At 38.1% G+C, this 26,635-nt stretch overlaps 1 protein-coding gene across 1 annotated transcript in view; it reads left to right on the plus strand.

Annotated features, from left to right (window-relative positions):
- The window catches only part of IL1RAPL1 (interleukin 1 receptor accessory protein like 1), a gene marked incomplete at both ends in the record, with an annotated part of 704,116 nt that extends 677,699 nt beyond the window's left edge, over positions 1-26,417 (plus strand). The window contains 4 exons of the mRNA XM_082330883.1: positions 10-155; positions 11,943-12,086; positions 25,076-25,246; positions 25,699-26,417. Of these exons, the coding sequence (XP_082187009.1) occupies positions 10-155; positions 11,943-12,086; positions 25,076-25,246; positions 25,699-26,417 (1,180 nt within the window). The remainder of the gene's footprint in view (positions 1-9; positions 156-11,942; positions 12,087-25,075; positions 25,247-25,698) is intronic.
- Between the last annotated feature and the right edge of the window lie 218 nt (positions 26,418-26,635).

A 26,635-nucleotide genomic window follows, 5' to 3' on the forward strand; every position in this document is an offset into this window, starting at 1 on the left:
TTTTCTTAGGGTTCTCAAGGAACATCTCGGGGAACAGGAGGTTTCCATCTCATTGATTCTTGACTCTGTGGAAGAGGCAGACCTGGGGAATTACTCATGCTACGTTGAGAATGGAAATGGACGCCGACATGCCAGTATTCTTCTACATAAAAGGGGTAAATATGCAGCTTTCCTCCATGAAAGGGTACACTATAGGGGCGGTCAGTGTGTAGAGCTTCCTTCTGATGCAAGCATGAATTTTGGATTCCTGAGATAGTAATAGGCAATGATTATTTTTCCCCAGGTATTTGTACAACTTTCAAAATAAAACAGAAAAGTTGTTGTTAACTATGGCTGTCACTGGGAAAAGTACACCTTTTAATTATATGTATATAAAAGATGCATTTAGTAATTCATGAACTTTAAAACTAATAAAGGCTCAATACAGAAAAAAAAATAATAGGAAGCCACAGGTAATACAACTGTAAAAATTTCCTGTAAGAAATAAAATCAAATATTAGAAAAGCCAACAAAAACATGTTCCACTTCTGTCAGAAATGCCACCTAAACCCCATGCCAGGGGAGTTCCTGCATAGCCTGACTATGGACATTTTCCTTCTAACACATTGTTTAACACCAACATTTCTGAAGTGAAGTATCATGACAGAAACTTCTAAGGACCTTTCTGTTTCTACTCACCACTCGCATCCCATGATTCCAGCCTGCCTAATGGCCACAGCCATCTCCCACAGAGATAATTACGGAGAGAAGGAGAATCTCTTGCAAAGCGAGGTTCCCAGATCCACTTTGTTCACTTTACCTCCCAGAGGGTGCTCCACATGTCTGGGCTTGACGCTCCCCACCCTCATGCAGCATCCTGCTGGTTTAAGAGAGCAAAGAATAATCAAGAGCAGTGTCTGTACTTCGCTGTCATTACTGTGCTTTTTTTAGACTGTTTGTAAAGGTGAGCAAACCAGGTTCTTACTGTGGTGCTGAACTACTTGTGGCATCTCAATTTATATCAAAGCAGTGATGTTTTCCCTAGTTTTAGTCTTGTAGCATGCAAAGTCTGTCTAACTTTAAAAGGAAGCCATAAATCAAGATAGCGTGACTCATTTATTTAAATGTATTTTTGTGTACCTCCAATTAATTGAATAGAACTAATTTGTAGCCATTTTTCTGAACCCTTGTCATTGCTTCTTAAGAGATACAGATGTAAATAACCAGATGTTCTGCTTAGCCTGGCATTTGTCATATTTTCTTGAATTTACTGAGATGGGAAATTAACTTATTAAGTAATTGAACCTCAGCAATTTAACAGCTAGTAGTCATATACTCTTAATTCAGAGACATTTGAAGCCAGAGCAAGAGCTTAACCCAACAAACACTGAAGTCCAATGGCTTGTCTATAATAATGAAATTAGTGCATGGAACTCTGAAAACAAAGAAATTTTAAGGCTTAAATTACTTTAAAACCAATACTAAATTAACTGATGTATATTAAGTCACATGTTGATGGTGAGTCCTTATTTTCCCTTGCATACAAGCAGTAGCTCCAAGGCTGACAACACATAAGTCTTTTCTGTTCTGTGACCACCAGCTTTTTAATCTAACAGTGTGCATGCATAAATTTTGCAAGGGTCTACTGTCCTTGCTTCCTTTCTTGGAGAAATCAGTATGTCAAACACACCACAGCATGTGGTCTCATGATGACATGCTTAAGAGGAAGTAATCTCAATATTTAATTGCCCTAATAAATAATAAAGAGCTAAAAATAGCAAAAACTCCCCCAAATACTTTTTTCCTCTTTAAGTAAGGCTGAATCTGAAATTGTGATTTGGAAACAAAATCTGTTGTGCCCTCAAAAAACAAAAGGTACCTGTTACAAGCCGCCTACATACTTTGCATGTTGACAACTGTTTCAGTGAAATGATAAATTAACCATGACAGATAAAAATTTGAGCTAGTCTCTCAGGTCTCCTAGGAAGAGGAGCTTTGCACTGCTTGCTTAGTCTCCTGTACATCACCATGACAACATTTCATTTTAGGTTTCCTTGTTTAGATTCACATTTAGTCTCTGCTAGGAATGAGTTAGCTGTTTATTAATTTCTGATTATTGGCTCACTTAGAACAATTGGGACCTAACAATTAGGTAAATTTGCTTCCTGAACACAGAGGCATTTGCAGAGGTATTAGTTTTGGCTGGTTTTCTAGTTAGTGATCTTTTTTTCCAGCAGTATAAGCCAACAAAAATGCTGAATCTGGAATGTTCACTGGATACCTGAAAAAGAAATTATAATCCTTCTTAAACTTTGTATGTGCTACATTATCAGCAGGATCAGAAGGGACAGGAAAGCAGAAGTCTCTGTTATTGAACAAAAAGCATTCCTGGAAAAAGAGGTATTTAGGGCTAAAAGCTGCAGTGGGGATTCAGATACAAAATTTAAGCCTTTCAAACACCGTTGCAACTGCTGCTTCTCCCTGGTCAATATATTCTCTGTAAACTTAAACTTCCAGAGGGAGCTTTTGGATGTGCCTGCAATTACACAGGCCCTGGAAGGGGAAGAAATTCAGAGTCTAAATCACCAGCAAAAACCTGGATGCATCTTCCTCACTCTTCCCGATGGTCAGCCCAGCAGGGACAAACACTCACCTCACAGAAAACACAAACAGGGTCCGTTTGATGGTGGTCCCCACCACAAAGCAGTGTCTGGCACATTCAGCCAGGGAGAGGGAGCTTCTGCTCTTTCCCCTGATATGGCGCTGGAACAGAAACCTGGAGCCTTCCGTTTCCCGAGGAGAATTTCAGGAGGGGAGCAGAACACAGCTCCACTGGACTGCAGCACCACTTGTGCAGGAAAAGCAAACACAGTTTGGGTATCCATCACCGGGAGAAAGCTGGGGCCCCTGGCACCTCTCTCTAGCCCAGATGCCAGCGCTCTGCATCTCAGGGAGCTGAGCCACAATTTTCTCCTGAGCTTCTTATACTTTCTGACTCCCAGTGGAAAAAAAACTATGATCTATGTTTTTGTGCAGCCAGCTAACCATTTTTGGACTCTTAACTTTCCTCAGACGCTGTGTGTAGGGAGCATTTAACTCAGAGCTAAAGGCAGTAGAGCATTTTAAGCATGACAGTGCTGATGCTGTTTCATTTTCTGGTCCATTCCTACAAAATTTGTCCAAAAATAATCAGAAAAAGAGAGGGATCAGAACCCAGGAGATTTAACTTTCATTCCTTTCCTCCAGCTGTTGGCCAAATCTCTTTCTATCACCTTTACAATAATCAAGTTATTTTCTTTTTTTTTGTGAGAAAAAAAAAATCTACTTGTTATAATCTACGGCTGATTTTGTTACTTATTGGTGATAGCTATCATTGATCATCTGTAGCAGTTACAGGTTAATCTTCAGCCAGGTAGAGGAACCTTCTAGAAATTAGTTTTGAGAGTGGTAGTGACACCAGCTAAGCACAAATTTACTAATGACAGACCACATATTGCAGATGATGTAAGAGGTGGATCACATCCTATAATTCTATTTTTTTCACAGGTTTTTAATTCAAGAAGAGAAGCCCATAGTCTATCAATGTAGCAGATAAAAATGTAATGCATACAGAGAAAGAATGCTCTTCTACAATGTTTGTATTGAAAAGTACGATTTTCATGCTGGATCAAAGCCATCGTAGTCTCATTTATTCATAGACTATGTTGGAAATACAGATTATTATCTAGTTATGTGATTATTTTTGTGGAAATTCTTGTCTGCATGTCTGCAACTAAAACTCTGAAGCAAAAATAATCTCAGATTCTATCTTGGCATTATTTTTTATGTTATTGATATCATTTTAAAAGCTTAATAATATACTTGTATTTTTCATGGGACAGACACGAGAAGTAAGTGCAGGTAATATATTTTATGCATTTTTTTCAAAGTATCTCCTTCCCTTTCTTCCCATTTTTCTCAGTACTGTCTAATTTCCTGTGCTGGGTCTCTTTTATATTTTGGGTTTGTTTTCCTCTGTCATAGGTGTTCTCAATGGGCATATATGGGTCTTGTTGAGTATAAGCTAATGAGGGATGGTTAAAACAACTTTTTTCCTGTTGGAACAAAAAAAGACTTTCACTGAAATAAATTGTTTAGAGGAAGAGATTTATTCTGTTTGAAATTGCCCATGAGAATATATGTTTGAAAAAAAAACAAGTTGATATTTTCTATAGGAAATGCATCTGGAGGAAACCTATGAATACGTAGGCATCATTTAAACTCATCATTTATTAATGTATAAACATCAAATTTATATTTCCTGTACAATTTAAAGGCAAATTCTGAATAGCAAGTAATTCTGAATTTTCTTCCTACAGTTATTAACGATAATGGAATTGTTGATGAGCACCTTAAATTACAATGTCATTCACCTAATAGTGTAAAACTGGTTTATTACTTAAGGACTTGAATAAGTTAAGTTTTTAATCTCATGAGCATTTTCAGTCACTAGGACACGATTTCACACAGTGGTAGCGGTGAGTGAGAATTAAGACTTAGAAGAGAAAATGAACTAGTTCCTTTGTAACCTCTGCAAACAAGCTGCAGGTATTATAGCTCCCTTTGCCATAAAGCTTCACAACGCCTCTGAAATTTCTGAATGGGAGCTCTTCATGTGAAATATGAGAGCAACGATTTTTATATTTCAACTTCTGTTAATTGGTTCTAATTACTTGAACATTCCAGCAAATCTCTGAGTCTCACTGGAAGCAAAACTGTTGTAAAACTATGACCCACTTGGTCGGTTAAGACCTTACATGTGTGTCTTCCAGTGTATAAAGCAATCAGTTTTTATTCAGCACTGCAAGAAAAGCTTTCCCGAGTTCCTCACCAGGTTTTAGAATTGGAATTGAAATTGGATTTGATTTGATGGGAATTGATTTTTCATTCCCCTATGGCCATTGAAGAAGCCTTCAGGTTGTCCCTGTGCTGGGCAGTGCAAAGCTTCAGTTGCCCAAGAAGTTCATGACATAGGGCCAAAAGCTGAATATCACCTCCCTTCCTGTCCTAAACCTAACCAAAAGTGACTGTTCATTTTACACTGAATCTCATCTAAAATCAGTAAATTAGTAGAATACTAAAGACTACTGTCTGACAGAAACTCTTCATAAGACCATTTTCTTCATCAGTAAGGTTTTTCTAATCCTTTAGAATATTGGACTAAGAGATGTCCAGTAAAAAGGTTAGTCAGATTACTTAGCATGTGCCTAAATCTAACTTTCCTCTGACAGTGTCAAACAAGTTGGTTTGTTTAACAGATTCCTTCTTAAAACAGCTTTTGTACCACTTTTATCATAGTTCTTCTCTTTATATAATGTCTAAGTGTAATTCTAACCTTGATTGGCAACGATGAAAATGTTTTAAAATAAAATGTCACAAATTGTTCCCATAATCCATGCAGAGCTAAATTATTCATTAATGCTATCCTCAGAAAAAATGTAAACAGTATGTTTTATGATCTTACATCCTTGGAACTTGGTACTCCATTTTTCCCCACATTTTAACACCTCCCAGTGCTTCTTACATTCATTTCTTTCAGAAGATCTAAAAGAAGTAATTGTGTAGGCTGATTTCTGTAGTGCAATAAGCAAATAGAAGCTCTCTTAATCAGTCAGGTTTTAAGTCATACACAATTCATTTATTTGGGGAAGCTAACCAGAGGTTAATGCAATTCCACACCATGATGATTTTTTTCCTTCAACCTGAAGTATAAACTGCCTTTAAAATGCTGTGTTCTGTATTTAAATGTAGTAAACTTCAGTAACATTGCAGCATCTATATTCTTTTCGACCTTATCCTCTTCTGAGCTAACATACTGTTGGAGATAGTCAGTGTAATTATTCTCCTGCTGGGAACAGGTACCCTGCACTTCTCAGAAGAAATAAAAATGTCATCAGTAAGAATGTACTTCTATTATAATAATTTACTATCTCTTTTCTAATAACACTGAGAAATCCAACACCACCAAGGCTCAGATATGCTGCCTGCCATACTAATGAATAGGTTAACAAGTTCCCTGTCTTGTATTTGGACGCATATATACATATGTACTTATAATCCTGAACCTGACTAGTTCTTTTTCATAGATGAATTGGGAATATATATTATATATTGATCTAAAAAATAAAGTGAGCTAACTAAGTCTTAACACTTTTAATAAATAAAATGAAACTACTGCATTGAAAACCATATTAAAAACTGTAACTAAATGTAGCTACCTTAAGTCAACCCTGCAGACATCTACAGGCATGCGTGGCCTATGCTGGCAGAAACCATATACTTTGTGCTAAAAAATGATTCCATAATCAAGCTAATGAACATCCCAAATCTGTTTCTACTGGTATCAGAAGTATTATTGTCTTACAATATCCAGCAGTAATTATTCACAACAGTATCCATAAAGCCATCTAGGTACCTTAAATACAAACAGATTTTGTTTGGCCCATTGAAACAAACAAAGAAAAAATCCTAAAAAGTAGAGAATTTATTATATATATATATATATATATGCACATTGCATATGCATATGCTGTATAAAGCTGTGGTTCCATATGCTATATTTTAGAAAGATAAACTGTTTTACAGCCATGCCATAATGAATACTGTATTAAGCAGGGAAAAAAGGAGAAAAAAAGCACATACTTCTTTTTTAAATTGTGAGTATGGGTTTCTTTCTTCCTAACCTAAACTCTGCCTACTGTTTACTACTGATGTCTGAAATGACACTCAGACAAGTATTCCTGTGTTAGCCAGACTCCTTCTTCCTTTAGAAGAAACACACCTGTTTATAACCAAAGCTGCATGTTATGACACATCAGTCTTGCTTTGGTTGACGGTATCTGCCTTCTTTACCTTCTCTCAGGTGTCATCACGAGAACTTTAGTATTGTCTTCAACTGCTCCCTTTCCAAATTATATTCATTATCTTTCATTTAATAATTGAAGTCTGTGAAAGTATACCTAGACAAACTGAGAACTGTCTCTAACCAAACCTTGTAGCTTTGTGAGTTTAACCCCAGCCAGCAACTAAGCACCACACAGCCGCTTGCTCACTCCCCCCCAGTGATGATAAGCAGTTCAGCAAGTAGCAAAAGCAAAAAGCAGCCACTAACGAGCACTATACTCTAATATACAGTAAGGCAAGCAAGCCCCATGGCAAGTACAGAAGCCTGCTGATTAATACCTAAACAGCACTAACAACTATGAATTCAATCTAGCACATTCCAATTAAATCTGTCATTATCTCGAACCCTTCGAGCCCCACGTTGGGCGCCAAAAAGGACTGTCGTGGTTTAACCCCAGCCAGCAACTAAGCACCACACAGCCGCTCGCTCACTCCCCCCCAGTGGGGTGGGGGAGAGAATCGGAAGAGTAAAAGTGAGAAAACTCATGGGTTGAGATAAAGACAGTTTAATAGGTAAAGCAAAAGCCGCGCGCACAAGCAAAGCAAAGCAAGGAATTCATTCACTACTTCCCATCGGCAGGCAGGTGTTCAGCCATCCCCAGGAAAGCAGGGCTCCATCACGCGTAATGGTTACTTGGGAAGACAAACGCCATCACTCCGAACGTCCCCCCCCTTCCTTCTTCTTCCCCCAGCTTATATACTGAGCATGATGTCATATGGTGTGGAATAGCCCTTTGGCCAGTCTGGGTCAGCCGCCCTAGCCATGCTCCCCCCCAGCCTCCCATGCACCCGGCAGAGCACAAGAAGCTAAAAAGTCCTTGACTAGTGCAAACTCTACTCAGCAAGAACCAAAACATCAGTGTCTTATCAACATTACTCTCACCCCAAATCCAAAACACAGCACTCCACCAGCCACCAAGAAGAAAATTAACTCTATCCCAGCTGAAACCAGGACAATCATCCAAGACAAGCAGAGAATGGAAATGAGTTTAGGCCACAAAGATTTATGTATGTGCTAACCTGAAGCTTTGTGAATAGTCCTGTTGACTTCAGAGGGATTACTTATAGTCCATGAAGTTAAGCAATCTGCGTAAGTGATTGCAAAATTGAAACCTTAGATAGATTGTAATTGGATTTTGAAAAAGGCTCAGAAATTGAATACACAGCTATAAATCACATGTCCTTGAAGAGTTATAAATCACAAAAAAGGAATGTTTGAAATATAATTATGTTTCTTAGCAGCTCAGCTGTATGTGGACTAATGAATAGAATAAGATTAATTTTAAATTATCACAGATCATTAAATGTAAAGTCCCTGATGCATGTCGTATAAGTCAAAAGATATGAATCTTTGAAGGCACCCTTTTATTTACTTTCTTGTTACAACTCTAGCTACGATAAGTAAATTACCTGTGTGACACAGAGAAAGGAAGTTTATCAAATATTAAAGCCAGGTAAAGATCAAAGATGCATCCTACAAATATGCCTAATAATTAGGATAGAAACAGTATAAAATGAGTGCATTTATTACCAGCCATATCATGCGGGATATTTGGAGAGGACGCGGACTTTGTTTTAATTAGCTGTCTGTGTCACTGGGTTGCTTGGCCAAAGCCTCCTGATAAAGAAAAAAAAATTGTAGCCATTGGTCAAAATGCTTGTAACAAATCTTGTTTTAAATTGAAGCTATTTATTCAGAAACCAATCTACTACTGCAGCAGTAATCAATGTGTTTTCCCTTGGAGTAGAACTGTTCCTGTGTTACTGGAGGACTATTGTTAATTGCCTGTAACTAAATGATTGCTGTGCTTCTGGATGTAACTCCCTGGTACTCGCTCATTTGTTGTGTTTAACAGAATGCCTGTCCCCCTAAGGGTTAGCCAAGTAATTTTCCTCTACTATTTTCTACATTCAGCCTCAGCTCCTTAAGGAGGGTCAGGTCTGTAATTTGAGCAACGTAACACAGAGTCTAAATAGATTTTAAAAGGTTTGCACTTTTTGTCTCTCCCCTCTGATGTGGAATTGTGCTGAAATTGAATCTTTTTAGCATGGAGCCACTACAGGAAACTTAAATTTCAGCAGGAAAAACAGATCACACTTCAAAGGGAGGATAATTCCTGCTGCAGCAACTGTGCTCAAATCGCAATGCAAAAGGCAGAATAAAGCGACAGAATAAAGCAGCAGAAAAAATTGTTATTGTGAAGGCAGCCTGCTGTTACACTTTAACTTAGCTTTAACAGTTGCTATGTCATTGTTGACATACACATCACCAACACCCTTGGCGTTTACAGAGCACCTTTCAGGAGCAACGCCTCCCGTGATGCACCCTCCCCAATTCACACTGGGAAAACTGAGGCACAGAAATGTGAAATGGCTTCAGTCGTGCAAGGGGCCGATAGCAGAGGCAGGACCAAGCCTTCCTCTCCTCACACCTTCAGTTCAGCGCAACACAGGGTAATGCTGTTCACAAAATCCCTGAGGCAGCTCAAAGCCAGCCAGTGCCCCCATGGGACATGGTTTAGCATCCTGCAGAAACACTAACTCAAGGCCTGAAAGCAATAAGCTTGGTGTGGCACTGTGCCTTCCATGGCACTGCACAGACACGGCTGCCCCACTTCCAGTGCTTTGGGGGTTAGCTCAGACATTTGCAGAGGCGGGTGTAAGGCTGCAGCAGTCTGCCAGGCTAATCACTGCTCCTCTCTGCCTCTGGACCCTGACAAATAGCACCCAAGACAGAGAGTGAACATGTGCTGATAGATGTTGTCCAGCACAGAGGAAAATACAAGCTTGCTATGCTAGATGGGTAGATCGTGAAACTTACTTTGCAAACAAATCTGTTTAAGAAAGAACCGCCTTATCCTTGTGCTTATAAGAGACCGCAATAGGCTCAGCAGCAGCACATAAAAAGGCAATTTCTAGTACGTTTCGGGATGACTTAGAGAATTTTGTTGTTTGCTTTGGTTGCTTAATTTAGGATAGTTTCATGTGTGTTCAGATAGACTTTATTGAAGTAAAAATATAGGCATAAACTTGAATTATTTTATGGGGAAAAAGATAAATAAGGGGGATTCTTTGATGGCAGAAGTGATGCAGTGCATTAGTCTGATTTCATGCACAGTGACAGAGAACAGATGACTACCTGCAGTTATTTTTTCCATTTAATCTCAAAATCATTAATTTAGGAAAAATTTTTGTTTTCCAGTCTGAAGGTTTTTCCTTGCCTTTAATGAGTCATAACAGCAGGCACATAAATAGAGTATTTTGTGCCTAGCAACCCGAAGTATTAAAGCCTTTCTTCTAGTTACCATTGAACAGCTGCCTCACCTGTAGTACAAAATGATAAACAGAGTATAGTAAGCCAGTACAGAGTAATTTCCATTTCCATTTATATTCTAAAATACTGTATTACTTGTCTATGCAAACATTTTTTTCTTGGGTGTTTTTAATAACATTCCCCTCTCTGGACCAAAAAAATTATTGAAAGTAGGAAATAACCATGCCAGTCTTAAAAATAGCTAACATAAAGGAGTTTCCAGCACAGTTTTGGAGAGAATGACATGGAATATAAATGCCCTTTTATTTTATCTTATTACACTTTTAGTGTCTTCCAGAGAGCAATGAAATCTTCTTATAGTTGCCTCAAAATAATAAAAAAGTGCGTGATTCTCAGTAGACGCAGTCAAAATAAATGGAATTGTCACTTTCTCCTCTAACCTTTTATTTCTCTAATTGAATTGTATTGTGCTGGAGTAACATATCTACATAATCACACACACAAAAAAAAAGGGTTACTTCAGGGCTACCCTACTTCACTCAGACAGAAGCTGGCCACTGGAAGAGGATACTGTGAAAATAACACAGAACTGAGCTTTCTCCAGCATAGATTTTTATGAAGCAAACTGTATATCTTGGATTTCCAAGATTGGATTTCTTGGCATTCCTCAAAACTGAGTGATAGTGGAAAAGTATGGGTGGTCTTAAGATATGCCATTTATTACTCATTTCAAATTGCAGCATTGTTAGTAATGCTCTTCCTCCTCCCACCTTTCTTTTTTAACATTGCCAGTTTCCAGTCAATAAGCAAATGAAAAGTAACAACAAAATGCATGCCATGTAACTGTGTGAGCTTCCTTGAGCGTGCAACGGTTAAGACTGGGGGCTGAAAGTCCATGATGGCATATTACTTATGCACTGATAAGTGGCCCCACTGAGGGTACTGCTGGTGGTATACAGTTGTGGCCACATTTGACCAGAGTCCCTGTCCTCAGGAACAGAGCTACTTGGCAAGGCTCTCATCATGTGAGTCTCCAGTGGCAGAGTGCAGCGAAGACACCAGGGGGTCACAGTCTGAATGGGAATGTCAGAGCGGACAAATCAGGATGGTTTGCCAAGCCCACATGGGGAAAGGGGAGAATAAAGATCAACTGCAGATTGTTGGGAAACTGTGTCAAAGATATTAACACATAACTGAGATGTGAGGCTGTGGGGTTCCTTGGATAATTTGTCTTCACATGTCTCAAGTTTTTGAGGTTTTTAAAATATTTTTTTTTATTTTGAAAAAAAAAGAAAATTAAATCTGTAATGTAATCTTATCCAGTGACTGAAGAGAGGAGCTGTGTTTGCATTATAGTCCCCAAAAAAGAAACATTCACCTCTGCTTTCATTGTAAGTGGAATGTCAACATTTATCTGTGTAAAGCAAACTGTGATATATCTACAGAGAGACAGAAGGAAGAGAGTTATCAAATATATCTTATATATATGCACATACTCATACACGCACACACATCCCCAGCAATTGTTATTTTTTAAATGAGCAATTCAGATGGTGTACCAGAGGAAAAACTATTTTGTTAAAGAAAAAAAGTCTATTAATTCTTCAAGGGCCCTAAAATGAAATAAATACATAAATAACCCATCATTCATTATTTTATTTTAATGTTTAACATAAGTGTGAGGTCTGCTGCTAATTTTTCTGTGTTTTGGAATGTGGTTGTTACTGCGTTTTGTAATTCTTTGCAGAGCTGATGTACACAGTTGAGCTTGCTGGTGGACTTGGTGCTATTCTGCTGCTGCTAGTTTGTTTAGTGACTATCTACAAGTGCTACAAAATAGAGATTATGCTCTTCTACAGGAATCATTTTGGAGCTGAAGAACTAGATGGAGGTAAGGCAGCTTCTTAGTATGTTTCCTACTTTCTAAGCATGCCTGTCTTTTATTTCTATCCACCAAGGCCCAAATTTCATTTCAGTTCAAGATGCGTTAACAACTGCAATTTGTATTTCTCACTGCATTAGGTACTGACTTGAATATGCATTCCTCATACAGCACATTAGCAGCAGTGATTGCTGAGCTGATGTACGTGCTGTTCTCTGGAGCTCCAGAAGACATCCATGTCTTTTAGATTTTTATTCCAGATATTGAATGTAAATTACCAACATTGATGCATTAAAGATTTTCACTTTCTGTCAGTACTGAAAGCCAGCTTCACTTCTCCACAAGCTAGGGAGCGTCTTCCCTAATTGTATTCGCCAAATAGGTAGAGGTTCAAGTGAATCTCAATTTACTGCTTGTTTAAACCGATCAGTTTCAATAAACTGTACCAAGTGTTTGGGAATGTACCAAGAAGTTCATTTTCTTGAGTTCATTTACTTAATCACTGAGAGAGTGGCTAATGGTCATTAAAGTTATTCTGTGATTCAAGGACATCCAGCCTAAACAAAAGTAATCAGCAGTGCATGCACCAGCTTGTGTCAAATGTATACATGCATTTTCTTTTCTTCTCTTTTTAAGCACTGAAGGAAAAGGTCTTCTTTGCGTCTAGCCCTACTAATCAAAACTGCTATTGAACAGCAAACTGGGTTGAGCTGCAGGCTCTGATTAATTAGGTTTTGTTTCTTGGGTCAGAGTTCCTGATGTTTTGTGCTACCACTACATCTTTGGTGACGGGACCTTCTTTTTTACTGAAATACTAATAAAAGTTATTTTACAGGTCAAGGTAATAGCCTGTGGGCAGAAGCCACTGTGACATATTAAAATAAATATGTACTGTTAAACAAGCACTGGCCAAATCTGTCATCAATAAGGGAGAGAAGCAGCAGCAGAATGAGAGGTCCTTATATAAGGGAAAGACTTCCATAATAAGATCACTATGGAATGACCCACTTCTGCCTCCTATCTAAAAATGCACAGGGATTCAAAATAGAAAATTCTCCGAACAACAAGCCCAAGAGCATTAGAACATTTTGTATCCTTCTACTGGATTTACAAAAAGGATGCATTAATATAGTAGCTCAGTGGGGGAAAAAATTAGGTTATTCTACTTATTTTACAGAGAAGGAAACTGAGGCCCAGAAGGACTGTGACTCATGGAGGATTTCGGCAGACACCTTTTTTTTTTAGGAGCTGAGGTCCTCTGTTCTCCATAAAGCATCCCCAAGTTTAAATAGGCATGCTTACTTGCATGAATTGTGTGAATGTAATAATAGTCATACTATATTATGCAGAAATAGACAGTTTAATAATTATTTAAATAGATGCAATTTAATGTTTTCTCTCTCAGTATCAGTAATTCTTACTTTTACAGCTGTCATTTATTGTTATCTCAAATCATTCCAATTCATTTGCAAACTTACTCTACCAGGTGTTACACTTGACTTTCTCTCCTCCCATCCCAAACATTGGTCACATGGGAACAACAATACTTTAATCACACATTTTAAACAACAAAAGGGTGACCTCTAAAGGATACTGTTCTGGGATTTAAAACCAATATCCATTCAGTTTATCCTTCTGAGCAAAGTTCATCATTAAAGATAAAGCATGGATTCTCCTTAGATGACCAATGGAAACACTGATAACTTGAGTGTTTAACAGCAGTAATATAAGAAGAAAAATACTACTTGCAGATTCCTAATGGAAACCTGTAGTTTCTACTGTATTCAATATACTGGCAACATGGAGAAAAACCATTGTGCCAATGAAGTTACTGCAGCTGGACTTTTTACTCTCTTTCATTTACACACTTGCAAAAGCAAGAAGACAGAGACAAAATGCCCCACAGAAGACCAAGCCATGGCTTGTGCATAAATAAATTGCAGACATACCTTCAGATCCTTTCCTTTGACTTAGTTTGTTACTGACAGACGCAAAATGCTGAACTCTAAAATCTTCTAACCGCATCTCCTGCAGCGCAACAGCAGAGCACCCACGTGCTATTCATAATTTACACCATGTTCTACTATACTTTGGGACAGCATATAGATAAGCAAACATCAAAATATCACAAGCTTTTTTTGTGTGCACTATATTATACCCAGAGAGGATTTCAAACACTTTAAAAGTGAGGTCCAATTAAAATTTTCAGTTGAAAATCTCTTTTTAAATGCAACACTTCATTTCTTCCCTGATCAGAGAACAAGCCCTTCAGGACGTCAAATCTCATCACAATTCCTCTTTCCTTTCCAAGCCTTAGACACATCAGTTTTTCTCAAGCTGACATACGCATTTCTGTGGGAGGCATGGGTAAATTGTGAGAAATACTTGAAAACGAAGTATTCAACCCTTACAGCTAATGCAACTTAATTTATTACCTTTGGTAGGGGTACTGCAGATTAAGCAAGTGATCACAGCTGCTGATTCCTCATTTCTCTAATTTTCAGCTTTGAATTTCCTATTTTCTCTCTCATCCTGGGGACTAGACTCTGCTTCTGGTTTTTTTTCTCTCCTGCAAATACTTTAGCTCAGTTTTGCCTTTATTGTCTCCTGAGAACAAGCATTGAAGCCCCTTTTTTGTTTTCATGGTTAATTCCCTGCATTTCCTGCTAAATTGGAATATAATAAAATACAGCTCACATTTTACCGCTTTTCCTCCCAATCCGCGCCTGTGCTTTCCAGATGCCTGGGAGCTGACTTCACATCAGGGGACTGCGTGATGGACACCGTATTGTGTCCTTCAGTGTGGAGCAATGTGACGTGCCAGTGTTTAGTCAGGGGACCTCACTGTGAACGTTTGACAGATCCCCCTGCGAGCTGGAGCACAGGGGCAAGAAAAACACTCTGACCCTTGGCAAAACAGTAGTTTTCTCACCTGCAGGTGTTTCGCATGACCTTGAGTCTCAGAGATATAACTCACTCCTACCAATTTGGTGGTCAGAAACTCCAAAATCTGTTTAAGTGGAGAATTGCAGTTCAAGATGTCTCCACATACAAGATGAAAATGATACCTTGAAGTGCTATGCAAACAAAGAAATGTCCAGTATTATTCTGAAAACAATAAAATTTTAAGAAATAGATACTTCACTGGAAACTTCGGAGGGCTCAGCATTGTTAAATGTCAGGCAACCCTTTTTAGGTTTGCAGCTCTAAACTTATAAGCTTATTTTAAAAAGCCTTGTCCATAAAGTGCACTGTAAGGACTAACACATTATTAGTGAAAGCCACTTTTAGAAGTGATGGTTTCTTCTATTTTGCTGTACATTGAGCTCCAACACAAGAGATTTTATACCATGTTCATCTTTTGAGGCATGTTTTAGCAGTTACTGTTTATGTATTTTTATTTTCCAAGGATCTTCTCTTGCTGCCTTTCCCAGTTTTTAAATGACTTGATGAACAAATTAAGTATTGTACTTTAACTAACAGAGAAGAATAAAAATGCAAGTAAATGTTTACAAGTACCTGCGATCAACACATGCCCTGACTTCTTGCCCTTGCGCTCTGTGACCTTAAAAGACTGTTAGTACCAAAAGAGATATTACCACTGTATAGACATCTGCTCTTTGCCTACATACGAGCTGACTTCCAGGCCCCCTAAAATCTATGGAAATTTTCCCAGGATTTTACCTGGGGCAAGTTTCTCCTTTGTGAGACTGTTCCTGCTCATGAAATCATGCAAGGATCAGTCCCCAGGCATAACAGCCACAGCAGACACAATGAGGGTGGAGAGGGGAGTCAGATCAGTTCTCCAAGCAGCACCGTTTATGATGCTGCCTTAAAGCAGCCAGGAGGCTCAAAGTCATCAAAACAGCTATTTTCAACTTTTTATTGCCATTTGAAGACCTGAGAGTTTCCAGCAGATGTGCAAATGTCTGTATGCCAGCTTTAAGGTATACTAAGGATAAATCCAGAAGTCTACGGATGACAGGCAGAAAACCATTGAACATGGTCAGATAGGGAAAATTACTCAAAATCACAAAATTATATATGTGTTTACATTCCAGATTCCAGTTTCAGTGAAAAGAGCATATGTTATAGTCAGCAATAGAAACAGTCTGCAGGCACCATCCCCTGGCATTACCTGGGTACATTAGTAACCATTTAAATTGGTGGAAGTTTTTGTACGAAGGAATTAATAAGCAAGAGGTGAACACTATCATAAAAAATTTTACATTAAGAGGCTGGCATTAAAATTGCTAAGAATAAAAAAAATAGCAATTGAAGAGAAAGACTGAACAAATGTGCTATAAAGAGTTTTCTAATGAAATTTACATAAATATCCTTTCTTACAACTAGGCTGATGAGAAGTCAAGCCTTAAGGTCAAGAACAAAAAACTTGTAGGCAGCTGATAACTAGAAAGTGAGAGCTTTGCTTAGCAGCTGATATGATGACCTTCACAATGACCCTTGGTGCCCTTAGGTCCCATCTGCTGTTTCTACAGTGTTGGAGAGGAGCTGCCCATGGTGTCCTCGATCTTATTCTCAGCTTTCCTTGCCAAGGCAACCTTGGTGAATTGAGGAAAGACATAGCCTCTGTGCAGCTGGGCTGTCGGCAGGGAAGGCACCTGGGAGCCAGGGCTGGGGAGTTCCTCCGGGTTTCCCTTTCAGTTCTGCAGGTGGCTGCTCCGCACTCCCCCCCCCCCCGCTGAAATAAAACAGCGCTCCTAACGTGATTAAAATGTGTCGCTGCTTAGCTCTCTAAATTCAGGAAATCTTGTTTGGATTTGATACATGACATCTATAGTGGCTGTTTCTTGGCTGTGCTGGTTGCACTTTCTTAAGAGATGAGTTTCTACTGCTTGCTGAGGGGAAGCAAATCAATGCTCAAATTAGGAGACTGATGAAACAGTTTCTGCTTTGAAGTCTCTGTTGCACCTGGGAGTGCTTAGGTAAACATTATTTTTGTCCTTACTATTATTTAGCTGCAAAAGACTAGCAGGGTTCATGGACAGACCTATGGGATTGTTCAGATAATATCTTATTTACTGTACAAGACAAGAGAAGGTAGGATGTACTTCTTAGTTGTTTCCTAAGTTTCATCCCAGTAAACCTCTTACACAGCAAGGAAAGGCAATGCTTTGAGATTCTTAATGTTTCAGTGTGACTTAGTTGCTAACTTTCAAATATAAATTTTACCAATGGTTTAGGCACCACCAAGGCCCTTGTATTAAGGGTTATGCTGTGCAGGTATAGCTAGACTGAAATTACTGCTGAAGTTAGTGACTTTGCAATTACAGAATCTTCCCTGGGGACCCACAGAATAAGTCTGCAATAGCAGCTTCACCACAGCATATGTATTCTTATTGGCTATTGGCAAACTGTAGCAATAAGAAATCCTGCTCTATGACTGTCAATTTCAAATTCTATTAAAATCACCTTTATAAAAATGCAGCTTTCATCTTTCTAAATATTACTGGTTACAAAAAGATTTTCCTCTTATTTAATTACAATTTTATTGTTGGAGAACTGCTTCTCTTAACTCTTTTTGTTGATGCTATTAATTTACATCTGAAATGCAATTCAAACAATAAAATCTCAACTTATGTCTCCATTGAATATGGGATTTTCTAGATGCTGTCCTTGAAATTTACTAATTCAAAGAAAAATTCCTGCTTTCTTCTCTCTTCCTATTTTATAACATCTAAAGTACATGCATGATATACGTATTAAAAAATAAAATATCACCAAGAACATCTTTAGATTCCAAACTAAAAGATTGTTATAGATTAGAAATTACAGATGTAAAACAGAAAAAAAAAAAGACTAACATATATAAATCAATGAAGACTGATATATCTCCTGTTCCTCAACCAGCAGTTCTGTCAAATGGTTCTAAGCTTTCAAGTATTTTATCAAAGGCCAAAGCACATATTGCAGATTTCTGAGGCAGGTGAGATGAACGCAGCATATTGGCATCTGATTTCAAGAATCTTAAATTGAAAGCCTCTTTCCAAGCCATTTCTCCCTTGAGTTTTTTTTATATCTATAATGATTTACTTAACTTTTCACTGCTTTTGCCTAGATCAAGGCTGTCTTAGCTCCAGTTTTCAAAATACTTAACCCAGTGATAAGATACAAGTACTGTCACTGAGATCAACAGAACTAAGGAATATACATAAAATTAAGCATGTATTTTATAAAGGAAAATTGTTGCTTTGTTGAATTAGGACCCTAATAAGAGCATCACTTTTTGACACTTTTTATTTAAGAAAATTCTTTAGTATAGAAAAAAATTATATTCTCCCATTTTCAGAATTTACATGACACTCTTTATTACTACCTCTTCCTACTTTCACCTTTTTTAAATAGTAGCTAGTTTCTTTCAGCCTTTCACAGATAACTACTATGCTATGCTGTGTTTCCAGCCAGGTAGTTACCATTTGGTCTTTCAATATCTACTATTAATACATTTTTTCTTAGTTTGGTGTTTGATCTGCAAAACCCAGGAAAATATATCTTACAGAAAGAATTTATTTTATACCTGAAATCATGTCATTGTATTATTTTTTGGTTGAATTTTTGTCTGTGGAAAATCACCCCTAATTTTCAAGAAATGTCAAATGCAACATTGATATCTGGGATTTTCATAAATGTTCTTATAAAATCAACTTTGAAATTGGTATTTTTTTTATTTTTTCATGTTCTTTAGACTTCCAAAATTCAATATGGCTTAATGGAGGGAAAAAAAAGAAGGAAAAAAAGGGGAAAAGAGAGGGAAAAAGAAAGGCACATATATTGCTTTAATATTTTTATAAATTTGCCTACTAGGGACAAAGGACCTTTTTTTTTTTTTCTGGTCTATGGTTTGCTGAGAATACTCCAGAACATATTTAGAATTGATTACATTTCTTTAACCTCTTCCCCAGTGTAGCATTTACAAAACCTCCCTCCAATTCACCATTACCCACTCTGCACAAGGATATGAACTATCATTAGGAATGCTACACTTAAAAAATACTTTGTCACAGAAAAACCAGTGTTGGCAGTTCTTAACTTTTATTAACATTGAAAGGGTTTGACATTTAAAAAGAAAAGAAAATGTTAAGGTGAACTTCATAAGCAACAGTCAACAGTGTGAGGAAAAGTATAAGCATTTTGAAAGACTTAGGATTTGAGCATTTTACTAAATTTAAATTACATTTTAAATTACATTTAAATTCCATTTTTCATTACATTAAAGGTGATGAATACTATTGCAATGTGTACATTAAATATAGCCCCACAAATAATGAAACAAATACAGATTATGAAACACCATAGTCATTATAATTTTGAAGCAGCTACAGTCTCTGGGAAATTTTGAAAGCTCAGTACTTTGCAACCTTTCCTGAACACAACATGTTTTTTTTAAAGAAAGAGTAAAGCCTCCTGCATTGGCTTGACTCCAACTCCCTGCAGCACTGGGAGGATCCAGTCTGTCACTTCTAAGAACCCCACTTGAAAACCTGAAACTCTGAGTTAAATCAGCGCATTGCTCCTAGACTCCAGTAATGAGTATCTGAGTCTTTACTAGGCTGGCATGTGCTCTGGCAAAGGAGGGGAATCAGCTGTCCAGTTCCCTATTGATATAGAAATGGAAGATCTGCCGAAGCCAGATGTGTTGCCAGCTACACCTAGCTGCAGAGCAGCCTGTGCGTGGTCAGCTGCATTCAGTGCACTGAATGTTTCTGAAGGCACTGCTAATTACTCTAGAGGATTTCAGGATGCACAGAGGTGTGGCTTGACCCTGGCATCTAGGTCTTACAGCTTCATTAAAATAAGATTCACTATTAAATATGACGTTGTGGGATTTCTCTTTGTTTTCATCTATTAATCTGTTGTGCTAAAACATAACATGCCAGCTGAAAATCAGAGTTTGTCATCTGCTTGAACATGGCTGATAAGAAAAAACTGACTCTATGAAGGCTTTTTTTTTATTTTTAATTTTTCATCCATAGATATAATTCTTCTGTCCCCCATTAGCAGACATATCTGCAATGTTTAAGGTTTAATAAACTCTCAAAGGCCCAAACTGCTGCCTTCTTGGAGTGCAACATGGAAATCATTGGAAGACATGTACAGCTTATAAAACAAATTCAAAGTTGAACCTGTGTGCTGGTCCCTGTAGAAGAGGAAGTTTTATCTATCTTTCTGTAGGCACCAGCTTACTATTTCTTCATGTGTAGCTGTTAAAAGAACATGCATACAGATGAGTTCTTAGATGTCTGATAGCAATTTACTTACCCAAAGATCCCATTTGCATGTGACAATGTAGATGCATATAGAGTCTGGGTTTCATTTTATGCTTACATTGAGCCTTTAAGTGACTGCTGCTGAGCACATCCTCGGAATAACAAGCAGCATTTGCAACTTCATCCTCTAAAAGTTTTTATCACTTCTGCTGGATTAACACTGTACAAAGTTACAAGGAGTATGGTAACATATTCTACATTTGGGTGGCTAACGAATGGAATGGATAGCACTAAAGAATGCATGTTGCAACGATGCAACATGTTTTGGCTAAAATCCTGGGCTACTAAATGAAGTAATGTTTCCATGTGTTATTAATGAAGTTAGGATTTCACCCTCAATGTTTATCCCTAAGATTGATCCAAACAATTTTGTCAGGCCTGTGGCTGAGCGCAGCTCCATGACCATCCTCAGTGTCCTCGCTTTCAACTCCATAGAACAGTTAAAATGATATGGAAAAGTTTGTACCTCCCAGTCTGTTTTGACCAGACTCTTGCAGTATCAGTTGTTTTGGGCTGACTGAAATATTTGTGTACTGTGTGCATCATACCTTGAGCACAGGCTATATTTGATCCCATTGTGATGAACAAACCCAGAGCTTCCACATGCTCTCATAGCTGTCTACAGTACAATAACAAAGAATTTTTTTGCATCAAGTCTGGGTGAATTTGGCCATGCAAGGTCTGCTTTAGGTTTTGTTTCAATATTTTCAATTAATGGATACAACAAAACTTCACAGAAACGGAGGCTGTTGAGTTGAAGAACTCCATTCTAGTTGTACACCACCTGTAGGCAGTAGAAAGCAACCACAAACCACGTAACTGAAGAGGATTACTTGTCCATTCACAAAGAACGGGAAGAGGAAACTTATTACACCAAAATATTTCAAAGTATTGCAGTTGCATGATATTGTATGTTACATTCAGCTGTGTTCACTAAATTAAAGGACAGCCATACATAATACGGCTCTGCAACATACCTGGAGGCAATGCAAGATGAACTTATTCTGATATGTTTCTAAAAAAAGAATCCTGAAATGGTTAGGGGAATAAGAGTGCTTTCAGGTACAAAAGTATATGTAGATAACTGCTCTCAGTCTCCATGGGAAAGAAAAAAAATTTCAGATGAAATGATCAACATCCCTGCCTTTGGTTACCAGCAGGTATTTTTCTTCCTAAGTGTGGGAGGAAATGGGTAGTGAGTAACTATATTCCAGTTTATTGCTAATGCACAGGAGTCTGACAAAAACAAATCTTTGAAATGGCATAATCCATATCTAAACTCAAAGTGCAAGCAACAACTAATCACATTTTCATTCCGAGGATGCTTGGATAGAAGACTTAATTGTTTGCTGATGAAGGGAAATAAAGAAATTCTCATTTTAAAGAAAAGCTTAGTTTGCCACCAGCTTGCTTTTCTTTTGAATTTGGATTTTTGCCCTTTTTTTCTGACACTGAGTATTAGATCCAGCCAGTATCTGAACTTATTGCGTAGCCAAATCAGTAATTATTGTACTACATAATAATATAAGTAGTAATATCAAGTCCTTTATGACTTGATTTGTAATTAGGAGCAGATAAGGAATTTTCTGATGAAGTGTTTTTTTCTTGGAAAAGGCAGATGTGCTGACACCAAATATTTTCATGGGTAAAATATTTACTGTTCCAGTAAATGGTCAAGAAAACACAAAGCTGTGATGGACTTCCTGCATGCTTGCTGGGAGTCTGGGGACTCCTGATGCATTGCTCGAAGGAAGGCTTAGATGGAAAACAGCCTGAGAGCAAAGGGCTTGAGAGCAAAGCCAAGAGCTTCCTGCTTCCATGTGACATGGCCAAGAGACTGGCGAGATGAAAGCCCCAGGTCCCAGAGTTTGACTCAGCCATAAGATCCGCATATCTGCAGGCTCCCATCTTTCCCTCTCAGTCTATTACGACAGAACATTAAAAAACATGAATTACGATCAGAAATATTCTTTAGAATGTAAGCATCAGCCCCACCCATTACAAGCAGGAGTAGGTGGGACCATTTAATTGAGAAGACCCGCATGCAGAGACGTTATCTACTGTGTGTTTAAATACTTGCCTGGAGATGGGAGATTTCAACAATTTTATGAGTTCTCCCATTTTTCATTACAACTGAAAGTCTACATTTTTTGACTACCCATAACAATTAGAGAAAATAGTAACTAATGTTGTCGCTCTTCGATCACACCGCAGAAAAGGTTGCTTCTGCTGTCTGCGTAGTTATCTGCCTGCTGTAGTTCTTGAAACATTTCACAGAGTTGGCAATGTAACCCACATACTTTTAATAAACTAAAAGCAGGCTAATACATAAATATCAGAGAAGTAAAACAAAGGCATATGTGATCATCCCAGGCATTTCATATTTTGCAAATTGTCTGCTCATGCCACTATGTCAGCCCACCAGATAACAAAATTACCACATAAGGTAATTCTGCTGTAAACTGAACTTTTTACTTTTCATCAAACAAAGTTAAAAATAACTGACAGATGGGGAGTATAATAGCTCAGGGAAACCACTGTGCTAATGCATCTAACAGTTTCCTAAACTGGACTACACATCTTGCTGGATTGGAGTTTGAATAAATTCATGATTGCCTGAACCCACCTGTGTAGATCTACCCTAGATCCTGGCTGTTCATAGCCCTTCAAATGCTACTAAAACTAGGAACTAGGGTGGAAGGAAATGTTCCCTGCAATACAGGATAATGCAGTTGTAGTCAGTGGAAATGCTGGAGCCTCCATGGTATGAAAAATGTATATTTCAAATAAATGCACTAGTGCGATATTTACATATGCAATAAAAGAGTGGCATAGCATGAATAATTTTCCCTCTAAGTAAGAATGTGCAAACCATGTCAACAGGCAATACTCTGAGCCTTTAAAACAGTTTGAACACTGCATTATTTCTTATTATTTACCCCTTTGAGAAATGATACATTCTCACCTTTACTCAAAGACTTTCAACAGAGCAACACTGCTCTCAAGTATGTCCTATGGTTATGACCATTAACAAGATGACAACAGAAAATGGCATCACCACACCATTTTGTCGTTTGTCGTAATTTTCCCATATATCTCTTGACCTCTCTGTGTGTCGACTAGGTTGCTGGGTTAACACTGTCCTACTGTAGAAACAAAAACCTGCTATGTAATCTCCCTCTATCTCATACTTGATCCATTCAGTGTTATTTCAAGACATTGTCAAAGGCATTAGGTGCTTGTCTGTTGTGAAGGATCATGGTTTCACAAATACTCAAGAGAAAAATAACAGAAAGAGTGAACCATAGAAGGCAGTCCTTCTCTTTTTCTTGTTTTTCTTTTTTGTTGTTGTTGGGTTTTTTGTTTGTTTTGTTTTCTGTGGATATAACAATCCAATAGATAATATCGCACAAAAAGTGTGCAGGGGAGAGAATGAGCACACAGTCATTTCATGGGTTTGGTAAGTTTGAAAGTAGTTACAGTTTTACCATTTTAATTTTGTCATCTGCAAATGTTAACGAGCATAGTGTGCATGGTTCCTCAGAAGGGAGAGTGAACTGTTCAAGATTAGCACTGTTTCATTAATTACATTTATAATCTTTGCACCCATCCTGTATTTGGCAGGCTTTTCCAAATAATGCTACCAGAATACAAAAAGGTGCAAAATAAGGAAAGGAGTGCCACAGTAAATAACTGAAGTCAGCATTGAAGGAATATAATGTTACTTATGACACACAGTTGAGTATTCAATCAGGTCTCTTTTACAAGAAATTGATATTCTCGATAGCCTGTGCATAATGTTGTCGAGAGACTTAGAAGGATGTTAACATTTCATTACTCTTGCCATTGATTTTTTTCTGCTTTCTTCACAACAAAAGTCAAAACGTGACCTCTTATTCCACTGAATTAGTTCCAGAGCACTTGGCATTATTGACCTCCTAATGAAAATTAATGATGGTTCTTTTGATTCAGTCTTTCAAGTAGGCACACCAAGCACATTTAAGAAACAGGCACATTTATTTCTCATATTGAAATGAAATAACATACTGTTAAGTAACAAAATGCACATTAATGGAACATTAAATTTGCAAATTTAAGCACATAGAATTCAAGAGATTTAAACTGCGTTATCAGGAGCTGATGCTGCAGAGATTTAAGCTTGGCAGTAATTTCAGACCTGGAAAGCCAATAAGTTTTACAAGTAAAGATACACATATGCTTAGAACATTTCAGCCCCAGGCCCTAAATTTATAGTAAAAAACTGGCAAGACTGAAATGTTTTTACTGTGCAGCAGAGACAACTGCACATTAGCTTAGGTATTTCCATGCTTTCTTTTCCCTTTTAAAGCTAGAGAAGAATTCAAATTCTTTTCAGCGGCTTTTTTCTTCTGTGCTCACAAGCTATCACCCCACAGTTGAGTGGAATTCCTTCATATGGAGCCTTGCACAAATGTTTATGCACAAACTGACTTCAGTCTGTGGATATGGATCCCTTCTCCCTTGCACCTCTGTAAATAAGAATTACATCTACCAGGTGAAATAGGAAAGGTGAATGGATTTTTATCTGGAGACTGAGTGAAACCTAGCCATTTTATCTAAACAACTTCTTATTCCTGGGAAATTCTCCCAGAAATAATTCCTGGGGAATTATCTAGGAAATCTGCAAGAATAATGAATGAACTAACTTACTTTCTTCCTCTCTTTCCTTAGACAACAAAGACTATGATGCATATCTATCCTATACCAAAGTGGATCCTGACCAGTGGAATCAAGAAACTGGAGAAGAAGAAAGATTTGCTCTTGAGATCCTACCAGATATGCTTGAAAAGCATTATGGCTACAAGTTGTTCATACCAGACAGAGATTTGATTCCCACAGGAAGTAAGTCGTCTTTGTGCTTGCGTGTTTCCTAAACAGCAAATGCAGTGATTGCAGTGATTGTTTTGGTATCTTTTCTATGCCTACTCCTTCTTTCCTCCCTATTCTTAGGGAATGATGAAGATAAGCCACCAAACATACTTAATGTGTATTTCCCAGATAAGAGGATTATTTTTTAGCAATTGTATTATATTGATTGAAGGTGAGACAGTGCAGAAAGGGCATGCATAAGTAAAGGAAATAAATGAGACTAACATTTTTTCACAAATTTTTGAGAGCTTGCATATCTAGGAATGAATACAGAGGTCTTTGTTTTCTGTTCCTTAGAGTCTGCCTGTTCCTTAGAATTTTCTCCCTCTTCTGGGAGCAGGGATTTGCCTCTGTTGTTTCTCCTCAGTCTATGGCAGCAGAGTGTTGTCTTAGATTAATTTTTGAGCACTTGTCTTATTTTGTAGCTTACATTGAAGACGTGGCAAGATGTGTAGACCAAAGCAAGCGACTGATCATCGTCATGACTCCAAATTATGTGGTAAGAAGAGGCTGGAGCATCTTTGAACTGGAAACAAGGCTTCGAAACATGTTAGTCACGGGTGAAATCAAAGTGATACTGATTGAATGCAGTGAACTACGAGGAGTTATGAACTACCAGGAGGTCGAGGCCCTGAAACACACCATCAAGCTCCTCACTGTCATTAAATGGCACGGACCAAAATGCAACAAGTTGAATTCCAAGTTCTGGAAACGTTTACAGTACGAAATGCCTTTTAAGAGGATTGAACCCATCACACATGAGCAGGTTTTAGATGTCAGTGAGCAGGGGCCCTTTGGGGAACTGCAGACAGTCTCCGCAATTTCCATGGCTGCTGCCACCTCCACTGCTCTTGCGACTGCCCATCCAGACCTGCGCTCCACCTTTCATAACACATACCATTCACAGATGCGCCAGAAACACTATTATCGAAGCTATGAATACGATGTACCTCCTACCGGCACCCTGCCGCTTACCTCAATAGGTAACCAGCATACCTACTGCAACATCCCTATGACACTTATAAATGGGCAGCGGCCGCAGACAAAAACTAACAGGGAGCAGAATCCGGAGGAGGCTCACACAAACAGTGCGATACTGCCTCTCTTGCCACGGGAGACCAGTATATCAAGTGTCATTTGGTGACCGAAATGCAAGGGGCTGTCAACCCCCTTGAATAGGAGCTGAGTCTGCAGTCCGGTGCCTGGAACTACATCCTCGACTGCTGCTGTTAAACATGCATTACAATCGATAACATACGAGGAAAAACAGGGTCTTGTACATATGTTTTTTGCAATTTCTTTGTAGCATCAGTCTTCCTGTTTTACCCATGTCTCTTCCCATTCACATTTTCGACTTTGTTT

This window comes from Platalea leucorodia (genome assembly GCF_965183815.1).
Source record: "Platalea leucorodia genome assembly, chromosome: 2".
Classification (NCBI taxonomy): Eukaryota; Metazoa; Chordata; class Aves; order Pelecaniformes; family Threskiornithidae; genus Platalea; species Platalea leucorodia.